A 23876-nucleotide genomic window follows, 5' to 3' on the forward strand; every position below is an offset into this window, starting at 1 on the left:
GCATGCAAATGGCCTGCGGATTCAGCTGATTTTGCGGATTAATTTGTTTATTTTTCGCATCACGCCAGCCAAATGGCTGCAGAAAATTGTTGCTGCACCAGGGAGAGGCGTGTGAGCCTTAGTGGGTTTCAAAAGGTTCCCGTTCACCGCGGATATTGGCCAAAACAAGCCCTACTACTGTGGGACCATTGGACTTACGAAGAAGTGAGTAAACATCATATTTTGTATTATGTCAAATACTGGGATCATGGCACACGTTTTAATACGGAGGTGGCTTGCAATTTGTGGCTGATTGTCCACTGAGATGCCACTCGGCTGACGACCGGTGGCTTGTTTGCACGCACCCCTCTATACTCGGCTTATTGCCCTCTTCGTGTGCCCGGTGTTCTGTCAAATTTTCAAACCCATCAGAAATTGCAACTTTGTGTTAAAAATGGCCGTGAATACAGCGATTACAAAGTAATAAATAAGTAAATACTACAAACTTTATTTAAATAAAGGTCTATGTTCTTACGTTTGATCATGGACGAACATGTAGAAAAGTTCTCCTCAGACATATCCTGCCATGTTAGCTGCACAACAACTGCACGCCACTCTCTGTTTAGGTCTTCGCCATGTAGTAAAGGATTTTTTTACAACATATTCCTGTTGACCATGTGGCAGCTACGCGCTTCTCCGACGTCGGCCGGTTTGTCCGGCGGTTCTCTCTGACTGATTCCCCGGCGAGCTCTCCTTTCGGTAGCAGGGGAACGAGCTGTAACTTGCTCGTCACCGGGCGAGTTGCCAATCGGCGAAGACAATCGACAACCCCGCCGCCGTGTGACACAATCCGGGCTAGTTTTGTGTGATTTTTCCCTTCGAAAAGCGAAAATAAGACTTTGAGACATCACTCGGTTCGGGTTAGCTTGTCGGCTAGCTGTCATGCCTCTTGGTTTGTTTACATTCTCCGAAGCCGGTGCAGGGAAATGACAAAAGCCTGACTAGCTACGGTGGCATAAAATATCGTTCCGGAGGTGCGACAGTAAAGGTGAAGTCGGCAGTTTTGATCATTATTGAGTAATTTTGCCATTGTACTGAATAAATGCATTTTTATTACTTCATATTCCATTTAATACAAGACTGTTATTTGTCATGACCAGTGTTGGGCACGTTACTTTAAAAAAGTAATTAGTTACATTAGTCACTACTTCTTCCAAAAAGTAACTGAGTTAGTAACTGAATTACTCTATAGTAAAAGTAACTAGTTAACAGGGAAAGTAACTATTTCCGTTACTTTAAAATGAACTTGTATGTCAAAGAATTTGAAATTTTCTGAGCAGTATTCGAGTCAGTGGAATAGAGAAGAACAGACAGGTAGTTAACTTGTTAGGTGCTTCAGCAGATTTGAATTGCTTACCACAGATGACAAAAGCTTTGCCCCGGGACATAAATTACACATTACATGCAGGTTCTTTCCTTTAATTTCGACAAACTTGAAATAGTGTCTATATCTCCACCTCTTAAAGGACAATTTTTCTTCTGACTGCTCTGCCATCCCGACCCAGTGCATCTGTTTTGCGTGTGTGTGTTTGCCGCACGCGCTGTTCCGGTTTGCTTGTGAAATCACCGGCTCTGATTGGCTTTCCACGACACATGATTCTAACCCTCAGCCAATCACAATCACTTCCATCGCATCTCTCGAGGGGCTGCATTCAGGTAGGCTAGTTTCCCGACAATTTACGTCACCTTCAAAGCGTCTGCCGTCCTCAAGATGGAAGCAGAATTATTGCTGGCCGACAGTGGGAGATGGGAACGAGGCTCGCATCAGGTGTAACAAACACAGAAACGTTACCAAACTTTGGAAAGCATTGTCTAATTGAATGAGCAGGGACAAACAGCTTGGAGTCAGAAGTACGTGCGCTATTCTCGAACCTGAATGCACCCCAAGTCTTGGATAACAAATCAACAGAGCAGAGAGTCGACTCGACACGGCTGGTAGTTTCTTCAATTTATTCAGAGTAAGTAACGCACCGCTTTTGACCGTCAGTGACAGTAACGGCGTTGTAACGGCGGAAAAAGTAATTAGTTAGATTACCCCGTTACTGAAAAAAATAACGCCGTTACGTAACGGCGTTATTTATAACGGCATTACTCCCAACACTGGTCATGACCATACCATTCATTTAGCTATTGGGGAAAATACTTGGATAAAAAGAATATCCTGTAAAAAATATTGGAGTAGAGAGACTGAAACAATGAAATTTTGCGGCTCTCTTCGTCGGATTTCCCCCGGTCTGAATAATTCCCCCTCAATGGGCTGAATTCTAAATCAGAGGAAACCATGACCCTGCTGACGTCATCCTCCTGTTCTGGACGCTAGAGCCCTATAATGGTAGGCGTGGCTAAACGGCGGATTAAAATACTAATTTCTCGTCATTTGCGCTTTGCCAAATTGTTGTATATAGTCGAATCATCTCAAAATATGATTCAAATTCACATAATAATGCTATTTAAGACTTTTTTTTATCCTTTATACGCACTTTAAGGTCACAATTATTGTTGTGGTAACATCGCCAAACACATCGCCAGCTTCGTCAGGTTTTTTAATCATTTATTTCAGAACTTGTGCAACGCAACACGCCTACTGTCCACCGCAATTGAGCCCAACAACAAAACATTGAAAGAGAAAGTAAAATCTCGACCGCACCTTTCTCCCTCTGTCAGCCACGCGGTGCGTTCAGGCACAGCACGCAAAACACGTACGCCAAATTAGAACCCGATTTGTTACATTAATACAGGAATTATTATATTATTATTCTGATTCTAATTGATAATTTATTTGTTTTGCTATGTGTAATTGCTATTTGTAATAGTACCAGCAGTATTTATTAAGGAGTTAGTGTAGGTTTTCGGGCTGTGTAACGAATGAATGAATTATAATGTATTCTTATGGGAAAATCCTGCTCGACATACGATCATTTCGGCTTACAAACAAGGTCCTGGAACAATTTAACGTCATATGTACCATTGTATTTAACTCGTTGCATGCCTTTGGAGGTGATAGAAGTCCAATTCGTTTAAAATGGGAGGACTGTCTGTGAATGCTTGTCTTTCAGTGCCCTTGACAGCCTCATTCACCCTTTCCCAGTCATAACAGATTGGAGTAAAAGTACACATTTAGCACTACATATCACATCAACTGCATTCCTGTATTAATGTACACTTTTACTAAGGCACATTTCGGTTGCCCATCATTATTCATGACTACCCAAAAAATCGATAAAATGCCCCAACTGCGTAGTGCAAAGCAGAAAAATAGTGCTGCCTGTCTATAGACAGAGCACAGGGGCGCTCAAAGTCACTCATAGCAAGGGGTGCTGAGAATCTTATTGTTTTTCCCATCCCAAAACAGCCATTTGGGTCCAAATTTGTCATGTTCACGCTTTTTCTCCATACAAGGCGTGCACAATGGCAGTAAACACCCATGCTGACTAGTTGACGTACTACTAAGCTACTACAAAGACAGTGTTCTATTTCACCTACAGTGTGTGTTGGAGTTTTTGTATTGGAAATGAAAGCGCCCGTGTATTATAATGCAAATCCCGGCAATGACACACGAACACATTTGAAAACTAAAAGGTCCAAGAAGCTTCGGTTTAACACCCACTTTTCACCTTACTCAAATAAATTGTACAGGAATATCCAACAGCGTTCTGCACAGCGGCAGCTCAACAGCAACAACAAACAATAATATGGCCACAATGAAAACTATTTGAAGTTCTCTTTGTTCTAAATCTGCAGCTAACTTTTCCTCGCTGGGCACTATTATAAACTATCATAATTATCTTCATTTTCAACCTAGAATTAAATTATAGAAAATTTCGTTTTTGTTAAGGACAAAAATCATTAATTGGTTTTTGCTTTTCGCGTTTTTTTCATATAATAAAACTATCAATATAATCATTTTCATTTTCAAGCTCGAATTGAATTTTAGAAAATTTCACAGTTTTTGTAAAGAAAAAAAACGTTTTTGCGCCATGTTAACGCCTCCTCTTTCAACAGTTAACTTTTCCGTTCCAGTAGCGCCTTATTCAACATAACCCGGTAGCAAGCAAGGTTTCAGGTGGTGGCCATGTTTTAAACAAACCAAAAAATGTTCAACTTATGTATACATTTAATCCCCAAAGTTAAATATGCCATTGTTTCAATGTGTTTTATTCAATTCAATCATCGTCTGTATCGCTCAGCCTCACGGGGTTGCGGGGGTGTTGTAACCTATCCCAGCTAACTATGGACAAGAGGCGGGATATACTGAATTGGTAGCCAGCCAGCTGCAAGGCACAAGGAAACAAACAACCACTGGCACACACTCACACCTAGGCACAGTTCAATCGCAGCTTGTTCTCCAGTCAATTTTGATTGGACGTCTACCGCCGTCAATCGCGGTGAAACATGATCGTTCAATGCCAGCTTTCCCAGTTGAAATGGATTTGATGTCTATAGCATTCAATGGTAGTTAATGAGTTAAGGGCTACAAGCAAAAAAATAATCCAGAGGTAAAAGGATATTACGAAAATATTTATCACAACCAAGATTTATCGAATTTGATTATATTTTTTAATATTCACTGGTACCTCTACATACGAAGTTAATTCGTTCCAGGACCTAGTAGTCTAGATGGTCGTATGTCGAGCAGGATTTTCCCATCAGAATATGTTATAATTCCATTAATTCGTTCCGCAGCCCGAAAACTTAACCTAAATCCTTAATAAATACTTCTGGTACTATTGCAAATAGTAATTACACAGAGCAAAACAAATACATTGTGAATAAAATTTGGAATAATAATATAATGATAGTAATAATGAAAATAATTCCTGTAATATTGTGACGATTCGGGTTCTAATATGGCGAATTGTTTGCGTAGGTTGCCTGAACGCTTCACGTTGCGGACTTGACGGAGTGAGATGGGACTTTTTGACTTTGTTCAACTGCGGGGGACAGTAGGCGTGTCGTGTTGCACAAGTTGATGAATTAAATGATTAGAAACTTGACGAAGCTGGCGATTTCTTTGGCGATGTTACCACAATAATAATTGTCACCTTAATTTACCACATTTTTCGGACTATAAGTAGCACCTGAGTATAAGTCACACCAGCCATAAAATGCCCAACAAAGAGGGAAAAAACATATGTAAGTCACACTGGAGTATAAGTCGTATTTTGGGTGAAACCAAAGATAAATACTAGATACTAGATAAATCCAACACATAGAACAGATATGTCATCTTGAAAGGCAATTTAATATAAAAATACAATACAGAACAACATACTGAATAAGTGTACAGTATGATGTTACATGATGCATGAACAACGAAATGCGAATATACTGTCCTTACCAGGAAGCTACGGCTCGGTCCTGGCTATACAGCGAGCTAAACTCCCAAATGACGATGCTGTACGTCCGTATAATTTGCTGAATCAATTTCGTCCTCGATACCAAACAGGTTCACATCAACGTAAATAAATGATAATTAGGTGCTATTACAGCAATTACACAAATGGTTAGCATGCGTTTGGTAGCATTAGCACATCATTCAAAAAACCACACAACTGCCTCTAAGTGTCTGATCGCGGGTGGAAAACACACAACAACAATAGAAAAGATGATACACACAGGCGTTGCCTCTGTAGAGATATTTTACAACCATAAACAATGACGCAGGTTCGCAGCCGTGTTTCTCTCTCTCTCTCGCCCACTCGCTCAGAGACGCTGCGTAGCTGTCCGTCTTCTTGTGACGTGTGAGCGCTCTTCTTCGCGTAAACAAGTGCGAGTGCGCCCCCACTTGGGCGTAAAAGCGCCACAAAATAAAAGCATGCAATTCAATATAAAAAAGTCAATAATACAATTGAACACACCTTGCCAAAGGCAGAACGCGAACGTGGCCATAGCTATTAAGAGTTATTCAGATAACTATAGCATAAAGAACATGCTAACAAGTTTACCAAACCATCAGTGTCACTCCAAAACACCAAAATAACATGTGAAATGATATCATAATGTGTTCATAATTTCACACATAAGTCACTCCTGAGTATAAGTCGCACCCCCAGCCAAACTATGAAGAAAACTGCGACTTATAGTCTGAAAAATACGGTATAAAGATTGGCGAATGGAGATCGGAGAAGGACCGTCGAGAGTAGACATTCTACGGCAGTATTGTCGAGCCTGTTCACGGATGAGCGCATTACGCTCATATTTTTCTATTATTTCCATCTTCATTTCAAGGGTAAGCATCACCTTTTTGCTTTTTTCACCACCTGCGCTAACATTGTTGGAACCCATGTTGATTGCTTTCACAAGAAAATGTTGCGGGAAAACAAAGAAACTGCGGCGTTGTCATAGATCGTCGTATTTCGAGCATGTCGTCGGATGTAGAAACACATGGCGAGTCAAGATTTACGTCGGATGTCGAAAAGATCGTGTGTCGAAGCGATCGGATGTAGAGGTACCACTGTACTTATGTTAATGTAAAGCAAAATACTGAAATTCTACACTGTTTTCTACATTAATTTCAATTTGTTGTCAGGTTTTGATTCCTGAGTTAACTGCTTAATTGACTAGCTCTATCTAGTGTTCAAGCTGGGAATTGCGGCAGAAAGTAGGCTGAACTCAAGCTTTTTGTGCACTTCATATCCAATTATATTTTCATAATTCGCTGAGCTCCAACTGGACAGCAGGCCGTGGTTGGCCCGCGGGCCATAACACCCCACCCACACTAACCCTTTTTACTAAATTATTTTCAGTTGCAAATAATTCTTCACATTTAAAACTGTGACATTGTTGCATTTTTCTCCAGTGCCAGGTTTTCCCTACCCAGCAGCAAGTGCAGCAGCAGCAGCAGCATACAGAGGAACCCACCTACGAGGTCGAGGACGAACAATCTACAACACATTCAGGGCGGCCGCACCACCTCCTCACATTCCAGCTTATGGAGGGTGAGAATTCTTATTTTATTTTTATTCACTTCAGTTGTTATTTTCTCCCTTTGGTCAAATGGTTTTGTCTCAGTTCTCTCAAATGGCAAGCCCTGAATCTGCTCAGAGACAGCAAAGCAACGCATGCAAGCTTGGCATCACATTGGTTACCAACTCCCCCACTTCCGTTGCATGCTGAATTAACCAGTAGGCATGCTCCAAGCCTTGCTTTTCATGGAGTCATGGAAAATTACTGTGTACTTGGCCATGGGCTGTTGTGTGTTTGGGTAAAATGTCAGAATGTGTCGTCATCTACTAGTCGTTTACAAAGTTCACCAATTCACGCATTGTGAAATAAAACATCCTCCTAGCCGCCAACTCATCTTCCAGGCTCATTGCCACCATAGACTGTAAAAAAGAACTGGACAAACACTTGACGATGTTAACCGTAGGCCACCATTTGCTCCCCACTTCTCACTGCTCAGCAGGCTGCATGATTTCCGTCTGTGTTCGTAAAACCCCTATCCAGTGATCTCTCATTTTTCGCAGTTAATAGGGACCAAAACCCACCACGATAGGTGAAAAAAACACAAAGTAGCCCCCCCCGAAAAAAAACAAACTTTTTTGGGGGAGTGTGTTTAATGTATTTACTCTGACTTAGCATTGGAAAGAGATACAGTGGTACCTCAACATACGATTACTTCGACACATGATCTTTTCGACATCCGACGTAAAATTTGACTATATACGAGGACATGATAGCGCCGCAGACGGACGCACAGCAGATTTTCTTGTGAGAGAAATCAACAAAGGTTCTAAGAAGGTTAGTGCAGGTGGTGAAACAAGGGAAAAAGTTACTTACTATTGTATTGAAGATGAAAATGATATAAAATATGAGCGTGGGGTGCGCATCCGTGAACTGGCTCAACAATACGGCCGTAGAATGTCTTCGATCTCCATGGTCCTCCTCCGACCTCCGATCGCCAGTTTTTATAAGTTAAGGTGACAATTATTACTGTGGTAACATCGCCAAAGAAATCACCAGCTTCGTCAGGTCATTTATTTCAAAACATGTGCAGTGCAACACGCCTTCTGTCCACCACAGTTGATGGTATTCTCAACAAAACAGTAGAAGTAAAATCTCAACCGCACCTCTCCCTCTCTCTGTCACGTCAACGACGTGGTGCGTTCAGGTACAGCACTCAAAACACGGCTGCCACATTAGAACTCCGATTCGTTACATTATTACTTATTATTATTTTATTATTCCTTTTTTTTAATAAATAATCTATTTGTTTTGCTATGTGTAATTGCCATTTGTAATAGTACCAGCAGTATTTATTAAGGATTTACTATAGGTTTTCAGGCTGTGGAACGAATTAATGGAATTACAATGTATTCCTATGGGAAAATCCTGCTGGACCTACGACCATTTTGACTTATAAACACGGTCCTGGTCTGAATTAACTTCGTATGTAGATATACCACTGTACATAGAAAACATGTTTCTTCACATTTTTCCCAAAGTATAATTAAAAATAAAAGTTTTGTGTATATGTGTATATACATATATATGGTGGAAAACACTCAGGCGACTTGAAGTTCCGCTCTGAGACCCCCAGTTTGGCCAACTTTCAAAATTGTCCGATATGCATGTGTGATACATCATTGGAAAGCTTAATTTCTTAATTTTCCGGGGGGAAAAAATTTTTGAACAGGAGGGCGTTTAAAAAAAAAAAAAAAAAAATTAAACAGCAAAACCCTATCTGGAGGTGAGAGCACGCGAGAGCAGAATTACAGATGCCGTAACTTTAACGAGATATTATCGCGTACTTACCTTCTTTCAAGACAAAAACTCCATGTCCCATGTATCACTGAGTGTCAAGACACAGTTGTGAATGGCCACAGCTGGATTTTATGGGGGATTTTATGGATGAAACATGGTAATATAACAAGGGTCGCGATGCAGAAATCGCAGACATCAAGGAGTGGTTGAGATTTTCATGTATTTACCCTTTTAAACGTTTTTTTCCCCAATTTTTCTTTGTTTGGGTTGATTATTTATTATCTAACATATAGGGGAAAATACGACAGTAATAAAAAAAATACAATTAAGAGATAGTTATGAGGTAGATAGCCGTGACTTTTTTACAGACACCATTTTTTTCATTGTGACATCATTTGTTTAAACATTTAAAATATGCGAGTGAAAAAATTTTTAAAGTCGTTTTTTTTTTTTTTGTGTAAACTAAATATTAGACATCAATTAATGATTCTAAGCTAAAAATGACAGACATTTCGAATAATAATTACGATTACTTACTTTCTTCTTATGGCTAGGTTGAAACAAAAGCAGTTGTGCGACGTCTGTAAACGGCGGTTTTCAGGGTAAAACGGACAAATTAAAAATAGTTTGGGGGCTTAATGAGCCATGAATCTGCTGTGGCAGCATATAGACATATTGTTCTATCAAACACAACAGTTGTTTTGGCTTAAAATACAGCAGTTTCTTTTAGAGAGGAGAGCAAAAGCAGAAACTGCTTTTTCAGTCTTGTCTGTGTTTTCCGCCATATATACAGGGGTGCACATAAGTGGTCCGCATGCGCGCATGCGTACTGGAGGTAGACAAATGCTTTGGCCCTCAACGGCTTCAATACGCTTTTGCGTACCGATGGCTTACCACTGTATTTGCGGCGGACACGAGAAAATCTATTCTCAAAATGTCAAAGAGGCAGGTCCCACTGAATAATTATTTCTGTGTTCCCCCACACCAAAAGACAGACAGACGACCAGTGTTGTTAATAACGGCGTTAGAATATAACGGCGTTACTAACGGCGTTATTTTTTTCAGTAATGAGTAATCTAATTAATTGCTTTTCTTATCTTGGCAACACCGTTACCGTTACTGAGGCGGGAAAGGCGTGCGTTACTATGCGTTACTAAGTTGGTTGTATAAAAAAAGTCTGAGAGAAACGGACTTACGGAGACGAGAGAGAAGTAGTGTTGTATCGGTCGCGAACGATTCGTTCTTTTTGAACGAATTGTTTGGGTGAACGAGACCGAACTAATCACCATCTGCACTGATTCGTTCTATGAAGTTGGTGGCGCTTGTTCGCTGCGTGGGAGGGCGTTGAGCAAGCGGCAGCGTCTTCTGACATCGCACACGACCAATCAGACGCCAGCCTCATTGCGTGCAGGGGAGGGAGCGGAAACAGAATCAAGGCGTCTGTCACTCATTTCCACGTGTGGCCAAATAAGCAGCAAGCGTGCAGGCAGGGGGAAAGACTGAGTTTTGTCACTTCCCGTTCAGTGATTCGGTCCTCCGGTTCCTGACCTAGCTTGCTGCTAACTTGACTTTCCAGTAATGACTATGCGGTGAACGAGTCATAAAATGAAAGGAAATGACTTTGTCACATATTTGTTAACGTGGAGCCTATCAAATGCTGCTCAAACAGACAAAAACACCGCACAAATCTAGCGAGCATGGTTTAGTTTTCTACTTTTCTCAACAGACTCGGGACTGTACCTATGACGATATACTATCAAATTTACAGTAATTTAAAACACGCGTAGCTACGAGGCAAGCAAAAGCTGAGCTGCGGTCGCGTGACGGCAGTGAAGCGGGCAGAGAACTGTCACTATATGGAGGCTTCATGGCAGCGATATTTACCTCATATGTGCACAGAAAAAAAAAGAATATTTAGTATGATCACCATAATACTGATTTGCAATGAAACTGTATATACATGTCAATTTTTTTAGTGTTTAGTGTTTAGTTTTTTTTTTTTTTTTTTTTTTTTTTTTTCGTGTCAGAGGGTGTCGGTTGGTTTGACAAATTATGTCAATCCGTCCATCATGTGCTACTCAAGCGCCCAAAACAAAGCGCGCGGACACGGGAGATGTCGCAATATGTCTACATTTTTCTTAACAGACTAATGAGAGTAGAAAGGCGACATCATAAAGAGCAAACAATTATTTCTCGTCAGCATTTGACGATCTGAGATGCGGGGACGACAGGGGAGCTGACCGGATTATTTTATTTATTAATACCAGTGCAAAAATTCAATACGATCGTCTTAATAATAAAAAACAAAAATACAACAGAGCGAGAGGTAAATATGATGTGTTGGTCGTTCCATATTTAAGAATTAAACTTTCGATTTATTTTTATTTTCGTGACAGCAAGCATGCCGCGTTGGCTGGTAGAAGCAGCAGCATTGTATATGTGAGCAAGATCATGCTGAAGAAAGTCCGTGCGCCCCCGACCCCAAACCCTCACTTCCCCCTCAAAAGGAAAATGTTTAACCGTGTCCTAAATCGAAATGCAAGCACGAGCCATGACTTTGCTCTCTGACTTTGAGCCCATAGAACTAAGACAGACGACGCGGAAGTTCTCCCTCGCTTTTGGAGCAGCGGGAGGGAGACGAGGCTGTCTGTGAAAGTAGAATGATATCGCCTGTCACTCATTTCTGAAACTACGACGAGTGGTCAATGTGCAAGAGAGGGAAGGACCAAGCAATGTCACTTCCCGTTCAGTTATACTGCGAAGCGGTCTTTGGTGATTCGTTCGGCAACGTCACTTCCCGTTCATTAACCGAACGATTCATTTGGGCGGGGAGGGAGATGAGGGGGGCGAACGATTCGTTGAACGATTCGTTTGAACGAATCTCTTTACTGAACGAACCGGAATGGATTCGTTTACTCAAGTGAACGAGAGATCCCGTCACTAGAGAGAAGAGCAGGAGTGGGGAAGACGCCGTTGCAACCGCGATGCTAGGTGGCTCCAATAATACCTGACTGTAGCCATAGCCGACAAACTACGCCCACATGACACGGTAGATATCATATTATAAAACTAGATGCAATTGACAGATACAGCTGCATTGGCAACATGTTTTAATGACTACATGCGTTAGTAAACAGCCGCCATCTTAAAGCAGTAGACCTCTCAGGAAGGCTCTAATGTAGAGATCCTTCATAGCGAACCTAAGTAACTTTTTTTTTTTTTTTTTTTTTAATCTAAAATGCTCCTAAATCGGCAAAATCTTAACTTAAATCTATCTTTAAATGATGAAACAGTTTTAAAACTTACACATGTTTAAAGTAGACAGAAGGGAACTAATGAAATAACGGGAGCAATTTTAACAACTTTAACGGTTGATTCACAACTTTAAATGACTTCCACACATAGCAAAGGTTACTATCTAGTTATCGCAATACCCTTGTGTCTAGTTAAGTGGAGGGTAAAGAATTGGGCTAAGGCCAATTGTCCCCCAAACCCTTTAAACTTCACATTGCGTGACCTGTTTTTGTTTATTTTTTTGAGAAAAAAAAAGAAAATTACCACTAGTTACTTTTCCAAGTAACTAATTACTCTTACATTCAGGTAACTGAGTTACTAACGCAGTTACTTTTTGGGAGAAGTACTTTGTAACTGTAATTAATTACTTTTTTAAAGTAAAATTAACAACACTGCAGACGACAGAGACGTCACCAGAGCTACCGAAAAAAGGACTTTTGCTGAAAAGTGGCTGCAGGAGGTACCATGGCTAGAAGCAAATGATGCTCTCATGGAAATGTGGTGCTAAACTTGCCGTGAGAATCTCAATGTCGCTGATAAGAGCAGCGCATTTTATTTAGGGTCAAAGAATTTCAGCCATCCAAACTTTGAAAATCACGAAAAAAACAGAGTGCATGATGGTAATTAAGCAAACTATCGATGCCAGACAGGACCCTACTCGCCCTATGGACAAGTGGCGGAATAAAATTAATAAAGAACAGCGCCATGCACTGACAATCGCATTTCACAAAGCTAAACATGCACGTTCAATGAGCTCTTAAGAGGTGGACATCCCACTTTTACAAAGGCTTGGAGTTAATGTGGGAGGCAAAAAAAATATGCTTACCCCTGTATATGTCTTTACATTTCACTTCAGAGTAATGGCAATTTTGTTGTGCCAGTTGATGTTAATCAAGTGTTAATTGTTAATAAAATTAATTTAAGGTAATTGGCTCCAAGTAAAGCTTGTCATAATTTTATCGCATCAGGCGGGTCGGCTCTCAAGCTCAATGAGGACCAAGTCGCATCTCCAGGTCCTCCTCTGAGAACCTGGGCAAAAAAATTATGTGCACCCCTGTATATATATATATATATATATATATATATGTATGTATGTGTGTGTGCGTGTATGTAGTAACTGTCAAACCGAATTATTTTTAAACAATAATAAAGTAGAAAAATGCTTGTCTTTATTAAATGCTTCATTGAGTGAGTCCACTCAAATCCTCTCAATATGCTCACTTACACACAATGAGCTGCCACGTAACTGTTTAACAAGTTAAACGATGATTGACGCATGTGGCGCTTTGAAGTTTCGACTTCCAAGCATCTCTGGCAAGATCAAACCTTAACATCCGTCATACACCGTTAACTTTAATAAGCAGCTGCAGAGCACTGCCTGACCAAGAAAAGCAGCAGAACCGAGAGTGAGACAACGTGATCGGATCGGGACAGCTAATCTGTATTGATTTATTTATTTACTCATTTTTTAAATATCCGCGATGGACTGAGGAGGCGAAGTTTGAAGCGTGAAGTAGCGAGGGATCACTGTATTATGGTGGTACATGACATATCTGAGCGCACTGTGCTTTCCGCCATTCACCATTTTTAGCAATCGTGTGTCTGACTGATTAACAGTGTTGGGAATAACGCCGTTATAAATAACGCTGTTACATAACGACGTTATTTTTTTCAGTAATGGGGTAATCTAACTAATTATTTTTTCCGCCGTTACAACGCAGTTACCATTACTGACGGTCAAAAGCAATGCGTTACTTACGTTGAATAAATTGAAGAAACTACCAGCCGTAGCGAGTCTACTCTGCTCCGTTTATTTGTCATCCAAGACTTGGGGTGCGTTCAGGTTCATGGCAATGAAAAAAGTAAACACACATAGCCTGCCTTTGCAAGAACAATGGAGTTGCCGTTTGATACGGTCATAATGTGCAGGTCCTGCACCCATCCACAGCAAAACTGTTCATTTGTGGAAGCCCGTCGACATCTTTACTCCATTTGTCTTCGGCTTGCTCGTAAGGGTCAACATTGTTCACATCCTTAAGTTTGATCACATATCTGTTCCTCGCCTTCGTAGCGGGTTTGTCTCTTTATCGAACTGGCAAGTTAAAGTTTAATGTCCCGCGAGCCAGACCTGCTTCCAATATGGCTACCTTGTTGTCAAATCTCACATGATCCCCCATTCTGTGACGTAAACGCTCGAGCCTAATAGCGCACGTGTATGTGTTGTTAATAAAGATTTTCTTGTTAAACAAACTTCAGAGCCGGTGTTTGCAGACACACAAACCGGAACAGCACGTGCGACAAACACACACACGCAAAACAGATGCAGAGGGATATGATGGCAGAGCATTCAGAGGAAAATTTGTCCTTTACGAGGTGGAGATATAAACACAATTTCAAGTTGGTCGAAATTAAAGGAAAGAACGTGCATGCAAAGTGTAATTTATGTCCCGGGGCATTGCTTTTGTCGACATCTGTGGTAAGCAATTCAAATCTGTTTATTTTTGTCGCACTTCAAATGTAGGATAAATCTGTTGCTGGTGAGGTGCAATAAGTATTACAAGGTTCTATAACGCAACTACCTGTCTGTTCTTCTCTATTCAACTGACTCGAATACTGCTCAGAAAATTTCAAAATCTTTGACATACAACAACTTCCTTTTCAAGTAACGGAAATAGTTACTTTCCCTGGTAACTAGTTACTTTTACTATAGAGTAATTCAGTTACTAACTCAGTTACTTTTTGGAAGAAGTAGTGAGTAACTATAACTAATTACTGTTTTTAAAGTAACGTGCCCGACACTGCTGATTTAACATAACAAATACATACCACCTACTTTTAAAAATGGTGAACAAAGTCGTTTCCAAAGTTGTGCATTCATGTTACATGCTAATATCGACACATTATAGTCATACAAGGATGCCGTTTATTACTATTCAGTTCAATTAAATTTGTGGTATTTAACAACGTAAAAATGACCCAAACTAAGCTCATTTAGAAGAATAAAGAAAACGGTGAAGTCCATGGAATCCATGAACAGCAAGCCATTTTTTTAATTGAAGTAAATCGGGATCATGCTGCTCTCCAGTACTGCATGGGGTTTAAACACTTTCAGGGACTCATTTTACCACACTGGAGATTTCCCCTTCTTTGTCATACAAAGAGTTTTTTTTTTTTTTTTTTTTTTACTCATTAAACAAGAGTGGGAGTGCCTGCTGTATTTCCCTCCTTGACTCAAGTCCTATTCTTTATTTTCTGTTGAGTGTCGTTTGGATTGTGGACATGGGAACTAGTTGGTAGCTAGCCCAGTGCCTGCATGTCAACATGCACTAATATGGATGTTTTTGTTTTTTTGTTTTGTTTTGTTATGTTTTATTGTGTGTTTGTCTGTTTGTTTGTGTTTGCATCCTCTACAGTGTTGTTTACCAGGATGGATTTTATGGTGCAGATATTTATGTAAGTACAGTTTACTGGTACGACATTGCATGTGACAGCCATCTCTGATCTTACATGGTATTTGCATTGAATAAACAAATCCTACAATGAATTCAGTTTTTCCTTTAGAATGCTGTTTATTTTTTCTGAACTTGCTAAAAAAATACTGGATTACAGCTATAGAGTGTTGTGAAAATTGATTTCAAGTGATATGTGTTTCTATTACATAGGTCACATTGTTTCTGTAGTGCTAAAGTACTATATAAATGCCAAGATGTGTATGGAGGAGGATCTATTTTATATAATCCTTGACTTGCTTCTCTCCCCCAATAACCCTGTGAGCCAATACAGTGATCCCTCGCGAAGTATCGGGCTACAAACTTTGCGCCCTCAGTCCATCGCGGATTTTTTTCATTTAAAAACAAAAATAAATACAGTATTTTATTTTTAAATGATGAGATATATGCATGTGTACATGTACAAATCATTGTTTTCTTATATAAACACTCATGTGAAAAAAATTTAAAAACAATGAAAAAACTTTATTAAGAAATGTTCACATATCAAGGTTTGATCTTGTTTTTCTTTATCTCTGGGAAAAGAAAGTGATTTAATTGCAGGTAAACCAAAAAAATTAACATAGTTTTACTCATTAAACCAATATATCCACAAAAATGCATATTCTACCTGAGGAAAAGGTTAGGACACCATACCACCTAATACCTAGTGTTACCCCCTTTGGCTGGAATAAATTCAGTGAGACGCGTTTTGTAGCCATCTACCAGTCTTTGACATCGGGCTGAAGAAAGTTTGTCCTACTCCTCAACGCAGAATACTTTCAGCTGTGAGATGTTTGAGAGGTTTCTTACATGTACAGCCCGTTTCAAGTCACCCCACAGCATCTCAATGGTATTAAGATCTGGGCTTTGACTCAGCCCTTCCAGGACTCTCCATTTCTTCCTTTTCAGACAGTCCTTGGTGGCTTTACTGGTATGTTTTGGGACATTGTCATGTTGCAGGGTCCAGTTTCGCTTCTGCTTGAATTTTTTCAGAGATGATCTAACATATTCCTCAAGCACCCTCTGATACACGATAGAATTCATGGTGGATTCTACGATGGTGAGCTGGCCAGGTCCTACAGCAGCAAAGCATCCCCGAACCATGACACTTCCACCTCCATGCTTCACAGTTGGTATGAGGTTCTTTTCCTGGAATGCTGTATTGGGTTTACACCAAACATGTCCTCTGTTCTGGTGTCCAAATAATTCAATTTTAGATTCATCTGTCCAAAGAACATTATTGCAGAAGTCCTGGTCTTTGTCTACATTCACTCTTGCAAAAATCATTCTGGCCTTCATGTTCTTCTTGGAGAGCAAAGGTTTCCTCCTTGCACACCTCCAATGAAGGTTAAACTTGTGATGTCCCTTACCGATTGTAGAGGCATGCAGTTTCACATTAACAGTAGCAAGAGGCTGCTGTAGGTCCCGTAATGACATTTTAGGGTTTTTGAAAACTTCTTTTAGCATCTTGCAGTCCACTCTCGGGGTGAACTTGCTTGGATGGCCAGACCTGGGCATGTTGGCAGTTGTTTTGAATATCCTCCACTTGTAGACTATTTTACGGACAGTGGAATGGCTGATTTTATATTTTGTTGAGATAAGCGTCTACAATCTTTTTTCTGAAGGCCTCAGATAGCTCATTTGATCTCACCATAGTGTTTTCTCTCACTTCAACAGTCAGGGGCACACCAAAGTAAATGTGAGGTTTAGATAGGGCAAGCCTCCTTCAAAACACTGGGTAATGATGTTCTAATCATGTGCACCTGTTGTGATACCCCTGTGTGTGATTTTAGCCATTTTAAGTGGGAATGAATGTGGGGGTGTCCTAATTTATTCCTCAACAGAAATTGCATTTATTTAAAATTACATTTTACAGAAAGTTATAAAAAAAATCTTTCTTCAGTTTGAATTGTTTAGTTCTATTACTTGAATCTCTCAAGATTGTTAAAATTAATATTAAATATCCATATGACCTTACAGCTTAAAAATAAATTAGTCTTAATTAATCGCAATTCAAACCATCTATAAAATATGCCAAATTTTTCTGTAAATTATTGTTGGAATGGAAAGATAAGACACAAAATGGATATATACATTCAACATACGGTACATAAGTACTGTATTTCTTTATTATAACAATAAATAAACAAGATGGCATTACCATTATTAACATTCTGTTAAAGCGATCCATGGATCGAAAGACTTGTAGTTCTTAAAAGATAAATGTTAGTACAAGTTATAGAAATTTTATATCAAAACCCCTCTTCATGTTTTCATTTTAATAAAATTTTCAATCAAAAAATAAACTAGTACCCCGCCATTGTTGATGTCAATAATTACTTACACAATACTCATGGGTGCTGAAGCCTATAAAATCAGTCGCACCCAAGCGCCAGCGGAGGGCGGCAAAACTCTGAAAAACACAACAAGTACACCTTTCACTGTGCTCTCATTTTAATATGTTTGAACGGGGCATTTGTGCGTTAATTGCGTCAAATATTTTAACGGGATTAATTTAAAAAATTAATTGCCGCTCGTTAACGTGATAATTTTGACAGCCCTAATATATATATATATATATATATATATCATATTTGCAGTGCTTAAAAAACATTAATTATTATTTTTAATTGATTTTATTGTTATTATACGTTGTTAAAAAGGGTAAAAAACATATATGTATATCTTTTCAATGCTGTTAAATCTGAATAAATACATTCAACCATTTTTTTTTAATATAAAATAAGCTTCGCCTCTACTTCATGGATTTTTGTGGGATGGTAGGGCGACGGGATCCCCATTAACCGCGAAAAACGAGGGATCACTGTACTGCAAATCATACAGTTAATATACTGTACATGACTATAGGACATGGATGTCCAAACCTGTCCGCAAGGGCCACTGTGGGTCCTGGTTTTTGTTTCTACCAATCTAGCACGGACAGTTTAACCAACTAAGTTTGTGCTAAAACAAGCAGCACCTGACTGCAATCAACTGATTACACTTGTGAGCCACCAGATTGGTGAAAAGATGTCATCTTGTTTTGTAGGAATGAAATCCAGCACCCACTGCGGCCCTATGTGGAATAGTTTGGACACCACTGCTGTAGGAAGTTAGCTTTATTTGAGTTATTGTTTCATATTGCATATATTCTGAAATAAAGTTATTACACAATAAGGCGTTTTTTATCATTTTCAACCAATATCTTTAATTTACCTTAATTTCGATGACTGGAATGATGCAGGCAACATTCTTTATAGAAAAGCGGAATGCAAGAAGCGGGAGGGTATTGAGACTAGTGTTGTGAGAGTGACATAGCTGTAATATAACTGATGGAGTAAGCGCTCAGAAAGCATTCTGCTAAATTTCCCCTGTGAGTCTTTAAAGTACAAGTATCTCAACCCTGTGTGTTTTATTCAGTCTTTCTAATTATAAAAATGACTCTGTGAAACACGGGGGAGGGTAGGTGCTGCTGTCGTATTATCTTTGGCTTTTACTCACGACCAGACCCGACGGGAAAAAAAGCAAACTGTAATGTAAGTTAAATTAACGGATGGTGCATTTAAGTAATGTCGCGTATCATGATACCCATAGTGTAGAAGTGCATGTCCAAGGGCCCAGTTGTTAATGGCCTGTGCAAATGATGAAAATATCTTTGAATATGGCCAACACAAGAAGCTTGCTTTCAACCTACATTCTGTGCACTTCTCAGCTTCAACACCAGATGGAGGTAGTCACTTAAACAGTGCAGCTCCATTAGCAATGGAGTCAAATCCTGGTTGAAATCAATGTAGGAATGTACTTTAGACAACTGTGCTTTATACAATATCCAATTAATCTTCAATTGTCTCTCAAAATCATATATGTGTTCCTAGGGTGGTTACGCTGCCTACAGATTTGCCCAGCCTACTGCTGCCACAGCAGCTGCATACAGTGACAGGTAAGGTAAACACTGATACAAAAGCAAACATAAGCATTTTTGAAACATTGCATGTGATGGCATCCACAGTATACCGTAATTTCCCGAATATAACGCGCACTTTTTTCCCCCCAAAATCAACTTGTGAAATCATGGTGCGCATTATAAACGGGTACATGGACGGAGATAGAAATATATATATATATATATATTATACATATATAAAAAACGATTTTTTGTTTTTTTTGACACGGCCATGTTGTGTTGAAGAAAACGTATGCTGCGATCCGTTGCCGACCATTACGGTACATGATGTCACCATTTTGTTTCGGTAATACTTCACTCTGATTGGTCGAATGATTTCGTCTGTGTTAAATTTTGCTTTTTTCACTCTTTATAAAGCACAGAATTTAGTTTCTTGAACTCCTTTGAGTCAACGTTTAATGCAGCACCGCAACTCGGACCATAACAACCGTAACAACACAGACTTCCTGTGTCCGTCAACTATATCTGTCCCTCAGGAAACTCAAACCCAAATAACAATATTCCTATTGTTACTGTCGTGTCGACAGCGATGAGCTCTCTCGGATTTCCGACTTACGTTCTCACTTTCATTTTACCGTATCAATCCATGGAGGATTTATTCATCATGATGAAACGAGCAAGTTATACAGCAGCCTTTAAAAGAAAAGTCACATCTGTTTTGTTTTCTCCTAGATTCTAGTAAGTTGAAGAAGTTATCATATCATATTATTACTGTACATATGGTCAGTTTACGGTAATGTTTTGAAATACCAATGTGCTATGCCTGTGCTGTGTTTCACCAGTCAGTAAAATGACATTTCTGTATCTGTACACTAGCTCTTTTTTCTTGTATTCTTCTATTTAGTGGTACTAAAATTAGGGTGCGCGTTATACACGGGTACAATAATTTTCCCTAGATTTTACAAGTTAATTTGGGGTGCTCGTTATACAAGGGTGCGCCTTATATTCGGGAAATACGGTATAAACTGGGAACGCATACACTTGGCCTCATTTCAGAGGAAATTGTTTTTGAATTATTATATTTTGTTATTGACGCTGAAAATGGCTAACAGTCAACATTTGTCTTCCTCTTACTCATTTTAACCCCTCACGCACAAAGTATGATTTTTTTTAATTTTTTTTTTCAAACACTTAAAGATAGGGGTGTGACAAAATATTGAAATGGTAATATATCGTGATACTTTTTATCCCCAAAGGTTATCGATATGCTCCTGCCAAGAATCGAGATATCGTTTTAAAAAGGTGTCAATGTCTAAAAAATAAAATAAAATAAAAAGGAACCAACAAGTTGCTACCAAAATCTTCCACTATAATAGTGTCTCAGTTAACTCTAAGGTTGCATTGACGGTGCTCGACGCCCAATCCATTTAGACTCGAAACCAGAGCATTTACAGTCATTCTGTCCGATTTTCAGGGCATTTACAGGTGATTTGCTGTTCATTTTAGGGCATTTACAGGTAATTTCCTGTTGAGTTTGAGTCACTGCCTATTCATTTGGGTTATTCCCAGGTCACTTCCTGTTCTGTAACTCAAAATAAACAGGAAGTGACCCATAAAATACCCCAAAATCAACAGGAAGTAACTGAAAATCAACAGGTAAATTTCCTTAAATGGCCCAAAATTACCTCATTGCCTGTCATTGGCTGCCACTGACGGCCATAGACGTTCAATCCGTTTGAAGTGGGAGGAGTGGCAGCGAATGAACGAAAGTTAATTCAAGTCAAACTGAATTGCGAGCTGAAGTGCCATGGAATGCAGCCATCAAAAGACATGATAGAAATTGCCAAAAGTGCTGCATACAATTATAACAAAACTCACTGTTAAATTTTAGTAATCATGATGTAGCTGAAGATATTGGTTGTTCTTTGATTGCACCAGGTTATAGTATGTGACAATATTACCAATAAATTCATATTATTTTAAAAATTGAGGTTTATTTTTGTTTTGTATTGCACGCTATATAAAACGTAAGATTAGTCATCAATTTGTAAGGGCATATGTCACTATATGTAAGATTGCCAACGGCCTTTGGTTGACAGGTATGTATTTATAATTATAAAAGGATAGGCACGTCTAACCTCACAGTTCTGAGATTGTTGGTTCCCTGTGTGGAGTTTGCATGTACTCGACGTGCCTGCGTGGGTTTTCTCTGGGTACTCTGGCTTCCTCCCACATTCCAAAAACATGCATGGTAGGCTGATTGAACACTCCAAATTGTCCGTAGGTGTGAGTGTGTGCGTGAATGGTTTTTATTCTCTATGTGCCCTGCGACTGGCTGGCAACCAGTTCAAGGTGTACCCTGCCTCCTACACGTTGTTAGCTGGGTTAGTCTCCAGCACTCTCGTAGCCCTCGTGAAGATAAATTGTTCAGAAGATGAATGAATTATTATAAAAATTTACTTTAAAAAAAATTAAAATATTTTTAAAAATAATCTATTAATAAAGGGTATAGGATTTAAGTGTCCAAAAAAAGTCACTTTCTCTGCTTGATTTTTAAATAACTTTGCATTATAGTGGTGACCATTTTCCAAGAAAGGGTTAAAGCTAGAGTTGTCCGATCTTATTGAGTCGCGGATAATATCGGCGGATAAGAGCATTATAAAATGATATGGTATAATATCGACATTGGTTTTTCATTATCGGTTTTTGGCTAATATGCATGTTGCCCTCAAAGTGAATGTCGAAGCTTTCTGCCTTTGTACAAGGGCTGGTCACAGTTTAGCACAGCAGTTATCCTTATTGACCATTAGAGGTCTCATGACTTAAAATGCTTGCGATTTGTTATGTGAACAGACCATTTGCATTCATGGTGCAAAAATTAAATGATCAATAAATGATTGGAAAATAATTATTATGTTAAGTCCGCGACCGCATTTATCGGTATCAGTTTAATATTGGTATCGGATTTTGGGAGTTTGACAGTATGGGGTTGTCGGTTAAAACGTCATTAGCGGACAAAGGCAAAGCCAGAAGGATCACAGAGATGAAGCATCAACATCTTTTTCCATTACTACTGACCAAACTTAAGTTTTGCTGAAAGTCCAATGTTGTTTTTGGCAGCCCTTATAATGTTTGTCTTAGTCTTAGTATTTTGGGGAATAATACTTATTAGTCTTAGTCATATTTTAGTCATAGACTGCATAATGATTTTGACGGGACACGGGGCGTGGCCGTCAAAGCTGACCGAGTGGAATCACAGACAAAGAGCTTTTTTCGTTGAAAATTCTTGTGAATAAATGCTTAAATCCCAGGATTCTTTATAGATATGGACGTAAAACAGTCTCGATTCTTGGTTAAAAGGAAAAAAAAAAAACTGTGCAGTTAGCATTTATTTTACGTAAATATATCTTAGTACGATGCTAGTCTGTCAGTCAATGTTCGCCATATGTAAACAGAGCTTTTCCGGTGAAAATTCTTGTGAATAAATGCATAAATCCCTGAATTCTTTCTGGTGAAAGTTCTTGTGAATAAATGCATAAATCCCTGAATTCTTTGTGAATATGGGTGTAAAACAGTCTCGATTCTTGGTTAAAAGCAAAAGAAAATCTGTGCCGTTAGCATTTATTTTATGTAAATATGTCGAAGTATGATGCTAGTCTGTCAATCAATGTGGCGGTCGCCTTATGCAAACAGAGTTTTCCATTGAAAATGTTTGTGAATTTATAGATATGGACATAGCACAGTCTCGATTCGTGGTTAAAAGTAAAAAAAAAACGTGCACTTATCATTTATTTTACATAAATATGTTGTAGAATGATGCTAGTCTGTCAGTCAATGTGGCGCCTACCATATGTAAACAGAGCTTTTCCGGTGAAAATTCTTGTGAATAAGTGCATAAATCCCTGAATTCTTTATAAATATGGACGTAATACAGTCTTGATTCTTGGTTAAAAGCACACCAAAAAAAACCTGCAGTTAGCATTTATTTTACGTAAATATGTCAAAGTACGATGCTAGTCTGTCAATGAATGTGGCAGTCGCCTTATGTAAACAGAGCTTTTCCATTGAAAATTCATGTGAATAAATGCTTAAATCCCTGAATTCTTTATAGATATGGACGTAACACAGTCTTGATTCTTGGTTAAAAGCCCAAAAAAACGTGCACTTATCATTTATTTTACATAAATATGTCGAAGAATGATGCTGGTCTGTTAGACAATGTGGCAGCAGCCTTACAACAAAGAGCTTATTAACGTTGAAAATTCTTGTGAAAAAGCGAAAAAATATAATAATTACCTTGAGTCCTCGAACAAATCACTGCTGAGACTCCTTCCTGTTTGTATGCGGTACAGCTTTCGTACTTTTTCGACATAAAGCATTGGGTCGCTGCTGTGAATAACTGAAGCGGACTGTGGGATGGCCCCCTACCTAAAGGCCGAAGGTGA

At 39.1% G+C, this 23876-nt stretch overlaps 1 protein-coding gene across 7 annotated transcripts in view; it reads left to right on the plus strand.

The window, feature by feature from the left end:
- The window catches only part of rbfox1 (RNA binding fox-1 homolog 1), a 286556-nt gene that overhangs the window by 238960 nt on the left and 23720 nt on the right, over nucleotides 1-23876 (plus strand). For 5 of the 7 annotated variants that reach the window (XR_009067305.1, XM_057860876.1, XM_057860873.1 and 2 more), the window contains 3 exons: nucleotides 6839-6977; nucleotides 15450-15489; nucleotides 19403-19467. Coding sequence is in view for 5 of the 7 variants with exons in the window: in XM_057860876.1 (XP_057716859.1) it covers nucleotides 6839-6977; nucleotides 15450-15489; nucleotides 19403-19467 (244 nt within the window). In the remaining 2 variants the exon portion in view is untranslated. The remainder of the gene's footprint in view (nucleotides 1-6838; nucleotides 6978-15449; nucleotides 15490-19402; nucleotides 19468-23876) is intronic. The other 2 variants (XR_009067306.1, XM_057860877.1) reach the window with 1 other exon arrangement.

Source organism: Corythoichthys intestinalis, chromosome 16 (assembly GCF_030265065.1).
Source record: "Corythoichthys intestinalis isolate RoL2023-P3 chromosome 16, ASM3026506v1, whole genome shotgun sequence".
In the NCBI taxonomy this organism is placed as follows: domain Eukaryota; kingdom Metazoa; phylum Chordata; class Actinopteri; order Syngnathiformes; family Syngnathidae; genus Corythoichthys; species Corythoichthys intestinalis.